Source organism: Amblyomma americanum, unplaced genomic scaffold, assembly GCF_052857255.1.
Source record: "Amblyomma americanum isolate KBUSLIRL-KWMA unplaced genomic scaffold, ASM5285725v1 scaffold_12, whole genome shotgun sequence".
NCBI lineage: Eukaryota > Metazoa > Arthropoda > Arachnida > Ixodida > Ixodidae > Amblyomma > Amblyomma americanum.
The window spans coordinates 1,300,598-1,315,078 of record NW_027526484.1 but is presented as its reverse complement, the minus strand read 5'-3'; the positions used below and the strand labels follow the sequence as shown (position 1 = coordinate 1,315,078).

General features: G+C 47.9%; 1 protein-coding gene across 1 annotated transcript in view; it reads right to left on the bottom strand.

Annotated features, from left to right (window-relative positions):
- Positions 1–553: 553 nt before the first annotated feature.
- The window catches only part of LOC144111878 (uncharacterized), a 137,961-nt gene continuing 124,033 nt past the window's right edge, over positions 554–14,481 (bottom strand). The window contains exons 28-31 of the mRNA XM_077644906.1: positions 13,752–13,922; positions 3,064–3,147; positions 2,406–2,561; positions 554–1,439 (exon numbers count right to left, since the gene is read on the bottom strand). Of these exons, the coding sequence (XP_077501032.1) occupies positions 2,449–2,561; positions 3,064–3,147; positions 13,752–13,922 (368 nt within the window). The 3' untranslated portion in view covers positions 554–1,439; positions 2,406–2,448. The remainder of the gene's footprint in view (positions 1,440–2,405; positions 2,562–3,063; positions 3,148–13,751; positions 13,923–14,481) is intronic.

Here is a 14,481-nt window from a genome sequence, read left to right as displayed (position 1 = left end):
CTGAATACACCTTGGTACACTTCAGGTCGTACTGAACCAAGTGGCCCAGCTTAAGGCCAGAACAGGGCCCTGAGGCACTGCAATGGACAGCACATTAAGTGACACAAACGAATGCAGCCAAATCTGCTGAAAAACAGCAAATACGAGACTACAGCAAGCCTGGCCGCCTTCTCAGTACTGTGACACTGAATGGAGCTAATTTTTAGCACCCACAGTAAAAAGTCTATAGCTTGATCTGCTTAAAAATTGTGACCAGGTAGCTTTAAATATTTCTGCACAAGCATATTGCCACATATAAATACATTTACTTTTACATGTTGTAAATGTAAATGTAATGTAAAATCGGTGCATCTTGACTTATCGGGAAGCATTAATTCTTTGCTCAGCCTCAGCTACCGAAGGCATCCGCTAGTCTAAGTTTTGAATTGTGGCAGTCTCTATCGCATTGATACTTAAAAACTTGATTACTTTGCTAGGGTAATGCAGAGAAAAGGGTTGATCACATTTTGCGAATAAGGAACAAATTAAGAACAACTTTAGTGACTGCATTAAATGTTGAGCACTTCAGAGATCTTTATTGCTGTTTAAAATGTGTACACAAAGAAACATGAAAATGTGTACAACAAATAAACAAAAACAGACAACAAGAAACAAATTAAGAAGAATTTGACTCTCTCAAGTGCTAAGAACCTCTGTTATCAATACATGAACTTTAATATGTGTACACAAACTTTAGTGTACAGTGAAATAAATAAACATGTACAACTATAAATGAACAAAAATGCGCAACAAGGAACTAATCAGGAACGATTTTCAGTGACTAGCTTATATGCTGAGCAAAATTTATTGCGTGATTTTCAATGCAGTTTAAAAAGTGCCCACAAACTTTAGTGTACAATGCGATAAATATAAATGAACGAATGTGTATGATAATAGGAACAATCTCAGTGCTCAGCACATTGTGATACAAATTATAAGAACGATCAGTGCTGAGCACATTGTGACCTTTAATGTAGTTAAAATTTGTTAAGATGTGGACACAAACTTTAATATACAATGCAAGAAACAAAAGTGTACAATGCAAGAAACAAGAACACACAAAAATGCACAACAAAGAACAATGTCAATGACTAGCTCATATGCTGCCCACTTAGCTGTGAGTGCAGTTCAAAATACATGTACAAATCTTAGTGTACAACAGAACAAACAAAAATAGCAAAGCTTTATGCATAAAAATAAACAAAAACGCACAGCACAATCAGCTGTCACAGAACTGAGGACAGCTTAAACATGGCTGAATCATACGAGCCCGGGCTCTTCCTGCCTGGACAGCATGGGGCCGACCTGGAGCCTCATGTGGCCCGGTACCAGTGGACCCAGTATGTGTGGGTTGTGGAGACTGCTGCCAATAGACTGTTGCCGAAAGACAGCAGGCACCCCTGCAGGAGGAGCCGAGGCAGGCACTTCAACTACAGCAGAGGACAGATCCTCAGCAGCAGCAACAGCAAGACAGCACTTTCAGCGAAGTCATTAGCTGATCGCTATATTTTCCATATTTCCATATTTTCTTTTGGTAGCTACCGAGATAAACACACACCCGCCTGTAAGATAAAACAATTTAAAACGAAATTTTTTTACAAAGAACTTTGCTTTCCCTTTGCAAGTAGTAGGTATGTCTGCAAAACTTGGCATTAGAGACACGACGATGACTGCCCACTGCCGAGGGCATTACGACATTAACTGAGGGGAACAGGTTTTCTTAAAACTGTATATTTTAAAGCGCTAAAGTCCTCTTAAAATTAAAACTATCAATAAAATGCAACTGGTGATATCTATAGTGCTGATACCATATCATATATCAACCATATCATGCCAGCCACCACATTGCTGATGAAGGTGCCGCTGTCAGCATGAATAAGAATGGAGGCAGCCTGTTTTTTCAGCACACTTTAAAAGAGAATGAAAAAACAGTACTAAACCACACAAAGGAGATGCAAGAAAAAAAATATTAAGGCACCTCAACTTTCTTCTAACAAAAATAGTCCGCTGTGTTCCACTTAGCCTTATCATAAACTGTATACCCGCTCTAGGCGAAGCAGCCCAGCAGCCAGCAGACTGCAAAGTTTAACACACCAAGGTGTCACCATCTGGTCTGGCCTTACTTTCCTTGTTACTGCAAAATAGCATTGTTACCTGTTTGCCACATTATACGCGTCCCACCTAGGTCCATTTCTGCAATGACCGTTAACATTAAACGTGCAACCATTTAACACGTTACATGGACCATGACCAGGGAATATGCCAGGCCATCTGTATCATCTCAAGCTAAGGCGATCAATCATGGTCAGTTCAAACCCAGCAAGCACCATCAAAACAGCAGTGCAAAAGGTGGAGTCAGTGTTCACCTTCACTAGGAAGCCTGTCCCCTGTAGAGATGATGGCAGCACGTCATGACCTGTTCCAATGCAAAAACCAGTAGGAAAGTTCAGCTGGCCAGCGGCTCTTTTGGAATCCGGGAAGCCTTTTGAATGCCTCGATGATTGCACCACGAAGCGGTGAACCTGCATGAGTGACAGTGGGTCAATACATGCTGCAGCGAAGGGCACGTCAATGTAGGGCAATCTAAGTGAAATCTGGCCTGGCATGAAAATTAATGTCGCAGCTGGAGTTCCAGCCAGTCAGTTGTAGGTACATCTCTTGCGAAAGCAAATCTGGTGCGAGACAACCCACTTGTGAGGATCCTAACTGATATCAACTTGTTTATAGAAAATTCCCAGCTGGGATCAGTGGGAACCAATTGGTTCCATATCGTCCCAAATGGGAATTGTTCCATGAACCAGATGGGACCAGTTAGGATATTCACCTGAAAAGATATTAACAGCAAAAAAACTTTCTTGAGACTAGCAAGGCAAGGGAACAAGAGTGCTGCCTCCTGCTGCTGTCATTGCACTGAAACAAGTGAGCCCTGCCACCAAATGTAAGTGGTGCTCAACGATCGAAGTCCACCCTAACTTTGCGGATTGCCACTGACCGACCTCTAACAAAAGCATGTGCCAAACTCACCACAATGAGCCAGGCAGTCGGCCATTTGCTCCAGCAGGGGATCTAACCTCTTCGGAAACTTCTTAGACTCTTCCCAAAGGGGTCCTGCAACATATGAAACAGCAAATTATGGTGCATACAGTGTCATTTGGCCCTTGCCAAATGCCATGCTCCCTTCTAGGATGCTGCACACAACAGGCCTCCGAATAACAGTGCATGAACCTGTGTGTGAGTGGCAGATGGATTCAACATGCAATGTCAAATGTAATGAATAGAAGGCATCACAAGCGCTGGCAGAAAAAAAAAAAAAACATCCACCCACTCTCACCTTCTAGCAGGCATAGCTACGGCGAGTGGTAAAACCACCATACAAGCGAAAAAAAATTGGAGGACGCTTAAGCTTCACCTTTCAGAGTGGAATGCGACAGCATGTTGCAGCACTGCCAGGGAGTCCATGGAACACCATTGCCCGTTCGGCGCGAAGCCTTGCCAGTTAGGTTACTCTGCTACGTACAGTGAAATGGACGCGCGGAGCGGCAAACCACATAGAAGCACTGCCAGGTGCCTTGCCAAAACGTACGGGACTCAAGTTGCAGTCGTAGTTGGTCGGCACACAGTTCTCGACAAACCTGATGCCACAAGTGCCAGCATAGCTTCTGCGCCGAATGAACGGCCAGCAAGCCACAAGCTTCGTGATGAACACGCTTTGGATGTGCGCTGTGTTGTTCGCCGCTCACCGCATGATTCCTGCGTGCCGCCCCACTGCGCCTGAACGAAACGAGTGGGAGGGGCTGCCGTCGCGAGCTAACTGTTGGGGCAGTGGCCTACATGGTGAGGAGGAGGAGGAGAGAGAGGAGGAAATTTTCGCTCACAGCCAACGCCTCCGACAGCGACGACACCGGCTTTTCTGCGACACGGGGCCCTTAACGGCGTTAAAACTGACAGCACACCTGGCAGTAGTACCAGCACCAAATTCCACGCCTGCGCTGTGCACAGTGCACTGTTTGTAGCACCAGAACTCTGGCAGAATGAAAAGCTTCACAATTCACTGTGCTGATGAGCAGGAGATAGGGCAAGTAAGAAAGAGCAACGAGTCAACTCCCAATATTGCTCCTCAGCTACATCAAAAACCAACAGCACTGGGTATGAGTTACAAAGTTTATATTGTTACGTGGTCCAGGAGGGAACGACGCGAGAACGCCCGGGCACAGCACACAGGTCAAGAGCACAGGGCGGCCCACACAGAGCACCAGGCACAGAGCACAGAATCCCAGAGCACGCGCGCCTCCGAGAGACTTCATTCATCTCTTCTTCTATCCGTTGCATGGCCCCCGGTAGCAAAAAACACCGTCTCGGCGGAAATTAGGGCGGAGCAAGGGATTGCGACACATAGGGCTTGAGGCGAGAGACGTGGACAACGTCACTCTGAGATGCACCGGAGGTGGTCTCCGGAAAGGCCGGGGTAATCTCGTAGGTGACGGCGGTGACCTGGCGGAGCACACGGTATGGGCCAACATAGCGGGACATTAGTTTTTCGCAAAGCCCGACACGGCGTGTGGGCGACCAAAGCAAGACGAGGGCTCCAGGGGAAAAAGTTACCATGCGGTGGCGGCGGTCGTAGTAGTCCTGCTGTGGGGCCTGCGAGGCTTGTAGGCGGGAGCGAGCCAGCTGGCGGGCGTGGTCGGCGCGGGCAATAGCGTCGTGGGCATATTCAGATGGCGGGGAAGGAAATGTCGGAAGCAGCGTGTCCAAAGGTAATTGGGGTTCACGACCGTACAACAGATAGAATGGGGAGTAACCGGCAGTGTCATGACGAGAAGAATTGTAGGCGAAGGTCATGTATGGAAGGGCAATGTCCCAGTCCCGATGGTCCGGGGAAACGTACATTGCGAGCATATCCGTGAGAGCTCGGTTGAGGCGCTCTGTAAGACCGTTGGTTTGGGGATGATAGGCGGTGGTCAGCTTATGTTTTGTTGAGCAGGAACGGAGAATGTCGTCGACAACTTTAGAGAGAAAGCAACGGCCGCGGTCGGTGAGAAGTTGGCGGGGTGCACCATGACGGAGGATAAGGTCGTAGAGGAGAAAATCGGCCACGTCGGTAGCAGTACTGGTGGGGAGGGCCCGCGTGATGGCATAGCGAGTAGCATAATCTGTCGCAACGGCAATCCATTTGTTTCCGGAGGTGGACTTTGGAAACGGGCCCAAAAGATCCAAGCCAACACGATAGAATGGCTCAGGGGGCACATCAACAGGCTGAAGCAAACCTGCGGAGAGCATGGCGGGACGTTTCCGGTGTTGGCACTGGTCGCAGGCACGAACATAGCGGCGGACGGACTGGTAGAGACGGGGCCAAAAGAAGCGACGACGCAGGCGAGACACCCAGATGTCCAGCAGATGTCCAGCACCCCCGTGTCGTCGACGACATGACCCAAGATGGCGAGTTGACGGCACGCGAAACGGCACTTAGACGAGTTGAGCTGCAGGCCAGCATGACAAAAGAGGGAAAGAATCTGAGAAAGGAAAACGAGGGCGAAAAGACAATGACGTCATCGAGATAGCACAGGCAGGTGGACCACTTAAAGCCTTGCAAAAGAGCATCCATCATGCGTTCAAATGTGGCTGGTGCGTTGCATAATCCGAAAGGCATAACTTTAAATTGATAAAGGCCATCAGGAGTCACAAAAGCGGTTTTCTCATGGTCCTGTTCATCTACAGCAATTTGCCAGTAGCCGGAGCGAAGATCTATGGACGAGAAAAATTTGGCACCATGGAGGCAGTCAAGCGCGTCATCGATACGCGGCAGGGGGTACACGTCCTTTTTAGTGATCTTATTCAGGTGGCGATAATCAATGCAAAAACGCCATGAGTCATCCTTTTTCCTGACAAGGACGACGGGTGAGGCCCAGGGACTGTGTGAGGGTTCGATAATGTTTTTTTCTAGCATTTTAGTAACTTCCGCATTGATTACTTGACGCTCGGCGTGAGAGACCCAGTAAGGGCGGCGGCGAATGGGAGGGGCATCGCCTGTTTCAATGCGGTGCCTGACGGCGAGAGTTTGACCCAGCGTGGTGTTGTTCACGTCAAAAATATCCGAAAAAGATTCAAGAAGGGCACGAAGCTTGGCAGTTTGATCGGGATGGAGGTCGGTAGCCATCATGGTTGTGAAGGTGTCGGTCGACAGAAGAGACTGCCGGCGCGGTGCGGCGGTTTCTGGAACTGGGGTAGCGGGCAACGTAGCCACGTGGGAAGGAGCGAGAGGGGATAGCGTAGCGACGCAGATGCCGGACGGTAGCACTTGAGAAGTGAGGCCGAAGTTGAGGAAAGGCAGAAAGAGGGCGTTGGCTTGGATGGTGGCAATGGTATGAGGTAGGGCAACGTTACGGGTCAGGAGGAGGTCAAGATTGGGAGTAACGAGATAGTCGCCATCGGGAACTGGGCGAGATGGGGTCAATGGAACAAAAGAGGCGGTTCGGGATGACAGGTGAGCATATGCGGTACTGAACAGTCGCAGTGATACATCAAGTGGGTCTGAATCCAGCGCTGGAAGGGCGAGGTGTAGAACACCCTCCGAGCAGTCAATGAGGGCGGAATGGTCAGTCAAAAAATCTAAGCCGGGGATAAGGTCATGAACACAGGTGGTCAGCACGGTGAACTGAACTGGTATACTCTGGCCGGCAATAGTAACGCGCGCGGTACACATACCGTCCACAGCAGGCGTGCCACCATCCGCGACACACACACGGGACGTTGCAGGCGTGAGGACTTTGCGGAGGCGACGGCGGAGGGCAGCACTCATCACTGATACATGAGCACCGGTGTCAATCAGGGCGCGCACAGGAACACGGTCGATAGTGACGTTCAGAAGATTAGGTCGAGTGGTCGAGAGAGGATTTGTAGTCCGGGTCGTTGATGCAGCGTCACCTCCGGGAGCTGCATCACTTAGTTTTCCAATTGGGAGCGGCTGCGAGAAGGCGACAGGGGGGAACGAGAGCGGCGGCCCTGCGGGGACGGAGAACGGGAGAATCAGCGTGGAGGGGGTACGGCTGGTGCAGACGGTTCAGACGGGGCGCGGGTCGAGAAGTTGTGGGATGAGGCGGGACTGTAGAAGGAGGGGAAGACGTTGCGGGGCGTTGAAGACCATGGACTGCGGCAATGACGGGCGATGTGGCCAATGCGAGAGCACCGGAAGCAAATGGGACGGTCGTCCGCCGTGCGCCAGTCATTGGGATTGCGGGAACGGGGCAGAGAATAATAGGTGCGACGAAAAGCACAGGGAGGGGGCTGGGGGGTGTCCGGGCTTTTGATGGCGCACACTGCCGGAGCGAGGTTCAGATGAGCGAGTTCCTGCCGTACGACGGCCTGAATCAGCGACACAGCAGGCAGGGTTGTATCAGGGACGGAGGGCGGGGAAATCACAGGTGCGAGGGCCTCCAGTTCACGTCGGAAGATCCGGGTGACTGAATCGGTGACGGCAGGGGCGTCCGAGGGCGTGCGGGATGGTGATCGGTGATCCTCACAGGAAGATGTCGCGGCCGTGTTGGGAAGGCGAGAAAACGACGGCGAAATGCGGCGGCCTTTGACTTGCTCAAATCGACGGCACTCGTTTATGATGGAGTCAATTGAGGTACAGTCTTTGCTAACAAGCAAGTGGAACGCATCGTCGGCAATGCCTTTGAGCACGTGGCCCACTTTATCGGTCTCACTCATTGCGGCGTCGACCTTGTGACAAAGCGCCAAGATGTCCTGAATGTAGGCCACGTAGCTCTCGGCAGAAGATTGTGCTCGAGTAGCCAGCTGTTTCTTGGCGGCGAGCTGGCGGTCATCAGGTCTACCGAATAGCGTCTTCAACTTTTCCTTAAAGGTGTCCCAACTTGTTAGCTCTTCCTCGTGGGTCTCATACCATACGCGCGCCGTGCCATTGAGGTAAAAGATGACGTTCGCGAGCATTAGCGTAGGGTCCCACCTGTTGTAGTTGCTGACACGCTCGTAGATGTTAATCCAGTCTTCGACGTCCGAGCCATCTGTGCCGGAAAACGTGCCGGGGTCGCGAGGAGGAGCCATGATGACGAAAGGAGTGGTAATGGGGGTAGTGGGGCTCCTTGACCGGCCGGGTTGAGCCATGGTGGTAGTCCAGGCCTGACGAGTACTACGAAGCTGCGTGGTGGGCGCAGCGTAAAATCCGCACCTCCACCAAAGATATTACGTGGTCCAGGCGGGAACGACGCGAGAACGCCCGGGCACAGCACACAAGTCAAGAGCACAGGGCGGCCCGCACAGAGCACCAGGCACAGAGCACAGAATCCCAGAGTACGCGCGCCTCCGAGAGACTTCATTCATCTCTTCTTCTATCCGTTGCAATATTAACATCACATGCACAAGCACGTGCTAAATGAACCTGTAATCAAAGTGCACTTGCAGGAGGCTTAACCGGCAGCATGACTATCTGCCGAAGCCACTGCAGGGAGGTCCGTCGAACAAGTCAAGCAGGCCGCAACATGTTTGCTAATGTGATGGGGACATGTTTGATATTAAAAATCCTTCATGGACTGTTATACGTTATACAGTATTGTGCATTTTTATTGTGAATATTTTAAAAACCTTTCTCACCTCAACCGCTAGCTCGTTTGCGGTGAAACTGCACATAGAGCTTGCGTATTATGGTAACTTTTGTATCGTAGCAAGTTTTACAACGGTACTTACTTAGCTGAGCTGTGCATGATGTGAAAACGTAATCGTTTGCGTCGAGATCGGCGAACCGAAACCTGCAAACGGTGTTTTTTCGCTGGGGCGGCAGTGGTGCCATCTGGTTTCTGCTGTCACCCTTTGATTCTTTTGGAGTGTCACGAAAGCAAATGATATGAGCTGAAATGGATAAAGTCACTCGGCAGAAAAGGAGATCAAACAATATTTTTTGGCCCCGCCGCGGTGGCTCAGTGGTTAGGGCGCTCGACTACTGATCCGGAGTTCCCGGGTTCGAACCCGACCGCAGCGGCTGCGTTTTTATGGAGGAAAAACGCTAAGGCGCCCGTGTGCTGTGCGATGTCAGTGCAGGTTAAAGATCCCCAGGTGGTCGAAATTATGCCGGAGCCCTCCACTACGGCACCTATTTCTCTTTCTTCTTTCACTCCCTCCTTCATCCCTTCCCTTACGGCGCGGTTCAGGTGTCCAACGATATATGAGACAGATACTGCGCCATTTCCTTTCCCCAAAAAAAACCAATTATTATTATTAACAATATTTTTTGAAAGGTAAAGCCTCGTTAAATCAGTTGTTCTGATATTTTTTCCGCTCAGTTAGCCGAAAATCTTGAAGCGCTTCAGTTGAAGCAGACGAAATGGCCGGAATGGCATATTCAAAAGACCCGCGCTTCTTGCAACGCTCGCCTCGGCGGCTTGTCGTGACGCTTTCCACTACAGAAAACAGACGATGCCACTGCCGCCCCTCAGTGAAGAACGGCGCTTCCGGGTTAAGGTTCACCGATCTCAACGCAAATGATTAAGTTTTCGCATCATGCATGGCTCAACTAAGTAAGTACCATTGTAAAACTACGATACAAATGTTACCATAAAGCGCAAGCTCTGTGTGCAGTTTCACCGCAAACGAGCTAGTGGTTGAGGTGAGAAAATTTCCGAAAGTATTCACGATAAAAATGCACAAAACTGTATATCATTGCAAAACATCTCATCATGCACCTATTTTCACAACAAACTTACAGCAATGTCCACTCAAAATTATACCTATCTCAGCAGTGCCGCACGCACAATCATGCTGTTGCATCACATGCAATAGTATCAGCACCGACTTAAGGCGCTTTCGAAAAGAGGGTAAGTTACCATGGTAGAGCAAGCAATCTCAATGCAAGTTCACTACTCGTGGAACAAATTGTGACAGGTCATTCAGCGCCCAAGTTCAGTACGAGAAATAAGGTCGGGACATGAAAAGAATAGATTGATATACATAATGTTGCAATCGAACATTACAAAGCAGCACAGCGGAGAATCCGCTAAGGTGCAGTATAATTTAAGCATGCCTTGTTTCAGACCCAAAAACTGGCAAACTTGGCGTAGTCAACAGCAGCACACATTCAAGAAGAGGGAGCAGAAATGTATAGTGAGAGAGCCAACATATAGGTGACATATCCTGCACTAGTCAACTTGTTAATTTTGGCTCTTGCTCTTCAAGACCTGTTGCCATAATTTGTGATGCACTATCTTTAAAGTTAAAAACGGGTCCCTTTCATGTTATGAACCTATGCTTTTTTTTTCATGTATTCTGTTTTCTGACCATATTTGTATGAGTTTAAACAGCTACTGCATAATTTCTCACACAAGTGAACATATTCTGTAATTCTGAGCAGACTCACTGCTTTTCTATTGTACAGCATGGGCCCAAGCCTAGCTGAGAAGGCTAAGGGTAAAAATAATTACAGTTTTTCAATTTATTTTAATGCAAGAGCCTTACTAGCACCATTAGACAAAATTCCAACAGTGACTGTCGTTGTTGAGGCCAAGAGACGGTCCCAGAATGATGGTGTCGCAACAGCTATCGTCTAGCCACCAAAGCGGCGAATGTGACAACAGCATGCACAACAGATACCAGGAGCAGCCACCCCCCCCCCCCCCCCGACTCCTCATCGCTTCCTAAGCACCACCTGCTCGTATGGCATAACTGGCGGACCTCCTTGTGGCGCCAGTTTCCCGGCTTGCATATAGAAATTGTAATGCAACTGTTTGTTTTTAAGCATTCTGGGCGATGTCATACGATTTCCCGTTGCACATGGCACACATATGCTAGTCAAGTTTGAGGCTAGCTTGCGAGAGGTATTCCAACATACTTAGCTTGGTGTCAGAGATGGTCTATGGTTCTCAATCCATCAAAGCGCAAAATTATGTCCATCTGCCACCAATCTAACCCTTCTAAAACGTTCGATTACAAGATTAGTGGAGTTTCATTAGAGAACATTTCATCTTATAATTAACTCAGTGTTCACATCACTAACAACTTATCCTGGCGCATGCACATCAAACATGCAAACCGTGCCCTTGGTTACATACGTAGAAACTTCTCTCAGGCTCCATCCCATTTGAAGTTACTTTTATATCAAACACTAATACGGCCAAAGCTAGAATACGCATCATCGATATGGGACCCTGCATAACTCACCTTAATCGATGCTATAGAATCTGTTCAGAATCGGTCAGCTCGCTTCATCCTTTCCAATTATTCTCACACGGCTAGTGTTTCTTTAATGAAATCTAAACTTGGTCTGACTAATCTCGCAGTTCGTAGAAATATTTCACGCCTCAGTTTTTTCCACAGTATTTTCTTTCATAATGAGACACTAAAACAGGAATTCTTTTCTTCTATACCATCAACGTATCATCACGTGTTGATCATCCATATAAATAAAGTTGCCATCCCAACCTGTAAAACGAATGTGCTTTTTAATTCTTTCTTACCGAAGACTAGCACTGAGTGGAATCACCTTCCACCCCATATCGCATGCATTGAAGACGCGTCATCCTTCAAGCCACTTATCACCAAGTGTGTCATCGAACAAGCATCGGCATAATGATTTTTGCTTTTCTTTTGCCTGTACTTTTTTATGTATTTTTTCTTTTTTCACCAACCCCTCTATAACGCCCTGCGGCCCTGAGGCTGTTGTAATAAATAAATAAATAAATACTACTTAAGATCTCATGATGCACCTCCAATTGTGTGCCTTCCTCGACATTTTTATCAAAGTTGCGATTCAGCAGTTCATCATTGAGCTGCCGGTGGTGTCATATGATTTCTCATTGCATATAGCATACATCTCTTAGTCAAGCTGCATGCTAGGTCGCGAGACGAATTCTAACTGACTACATTAGTACTTTAATGGTGTGGTGGTTAACGACTTTCGTTTCACAATTGTGATGCAACTGTTTGCCGTACAGTATTCCGGCTGGTGTCACACAATTTTTCGTTGCACATAGCATACAGCTGCTAGTCAAGTTGGAGGCAAGCTGGTGACAGGGGTTCTAACCAATAACATATAAGCTTTGAATGAGACATTCATGCTTTTGCTTTCACAGCATGTAAGCAATATTAAGTGCCCTCTGTATTATTTTTGGTGCTAGAATATAGGATAAAATTGATTTTATTCAGTTTAATTTGACCTCGCAATCAACATTAGACACACTACTGGCCTCTGACATCACATGGTCTTCAATATATTGTGACAATATAATCAAACTGAAACTTTTAAGTAGAAGAAAAAAAATGCGGCAATTTTAGGGCCCCAATACTGTTTGGCTTATTAAAGTCCGATACAACTTAAATCTGTAGTGAAGCTCGGTCCGATGATTGCCAAACACTGTTCTTCCATGACAAGAAAGTAAAATAGTTTGTCATAAAAGCTCTTTCTTGTTAACCAAAACAAAAAGCTAGCCACAAGACGAAATATAAGCTCAAGAATTTTGACGACTCTAGCTTGTTTGGTATATGTAGTCAAACATTAAAAAGCTGATTTCGTCTGGTATTGTGACTGGTCAGCAGAGTAATACGGATGGACTGCCGCAGACCATGGTCCACTGTTACGAACTCCCATTTATTATAAGCTGTATATCCCACTTTATTTGGTACTTCATAATCTGTTGGGTATTGCACTAACTCTTAAGAGCAATCTCATGCAAAGCACGTTTGCAACATTGAAAAATGGGGAACCCGGAGACATAATGGAAGCCTTCATCATGCTGACAAGGAAAGAGGCGGAATACAACAGCAGAGCCCTGTCTATTGCTCTGACCAAGAAAAAATTCTCCTATCTGAACTCAAGATGCCAAGTGAACAAAGAACACATTCTCAACCCTTGAGCCCCCGTCATGTTTGCAGTCTGTTTTTGTGCCTCTTTTAAAGCAATCTTGTTAATGGTCCTGTTCAGCAGCGACCCCAGAGTCACGTGACCTTGCGATGTCACCACAACCTGTCCACTGTGGTAGGCGACAGATTACTGGTTGCGAGAAGTTGCTCAGGAAGAGCAGCGTCGGTCTCGCAAGCACACCACCGGTACAGCCACCTGCTAGGCAATGGGGCATCGCTTGAACTGCTGCACCACAGTGCCAGGAGTGGTATGAGAACTCCCCGCAATCTATGAATGTAAAGCAGAGAATGAATGACTAATTCTGCATATACAGGCATGCAGGCGTCCGGCGCGGCGGCTCAGTGATTATGATGCTTGGCTGCTGACCCGAAAGACGCGGGTTCGATCCCGGCCGTGGCGGTCGAATTTTGATGGAGGCGAAATTTTAGAGGCGCGTGTACTGTGCGATGTCAGTGCATGTCAAAGAACCCGAGGTGGTCGAAATTTCCAGAGCCCTTCACTATGGCATCGCATCCCTCATAGACTGAGTCGCTTTGGGACGTTAAGCCCCCATAAACCAACAGGCATGTAGACAAAACCTCGGTGACAGAAAAGGAGTACTTGAGCGGGAGAGATCTCTGATGCTATCGTAGTGTACTCAAGTGTTATGTGATGGTGCAAGAAAGAACAGTGTCCATGTCAGCAAATTATAAGCAAAGAAGACCTCAGGCTGCTGAAGGGACCCATTAACACTATTTCATCATACCTTGAGCCGGAGCTCAAATGTCCCCTCAAGTTTTCACCGAGTAAGCTGTATAAGCAATAAAATATTTGCTAGCGTACTCTGAGTTAGAAGAGATAAACTCACCCAGCAATCTGATAAGGCAAGTAGCATGCTGCTGAGCAAGTGGCAGCTGCAGCTTGGACAGCAGCGACTGGAGCAGTGGAAGAAGCTGTTTTCTCAGCACCCACGGCAGAATAGAATTGGGCGACCGCCGGCAGATCTCTTCCAAGGCCTTGCGAAGCTCCAGGCAGGTGTCTGGCCCCAAAAAACAACGGTCACATGCTTGGAACCACAATTCCATGACTAACAATCACGGCCATGCAAGTACTGTTGCGTGTGTATGTACTCCCCCACAGATCGAAAACGGCACGTTCACCATTTCCAATGATGCGAGAGCTGAAGATGCTTGGGTCTTACACAGTCTCTTAACCCCATAATGGGTGCTGGGTAAGATGCAGACTCCTTCAGATCACCCAAAGAAAGCACTGGTTGCAGGATCAAACCCCAGCTGCGGCATATGCATTTCAGTGGAAAGGAAAAGGAAACTGCTCGTGTATTGTGCGATGGCAGCACACCTTAAGAGCCCCAATGGCTTAAATAAGTGCAGAGCCCTCCACTACAGTGTATCTTGACACGCACATGCAGCTCCCAAAGGTCACGAACATTACCGCAGAGAACGGTGGTTCATCAATCTCACCAGGCAGTCTTGTATTAATAAATTTTGCATTAATCAAGATGATACTAGCGTAAAAAACACCTCTAAACTCAGTTTCTTTGTAACCATCACAGGGTCAAAAAATATGGGAGCTAATTA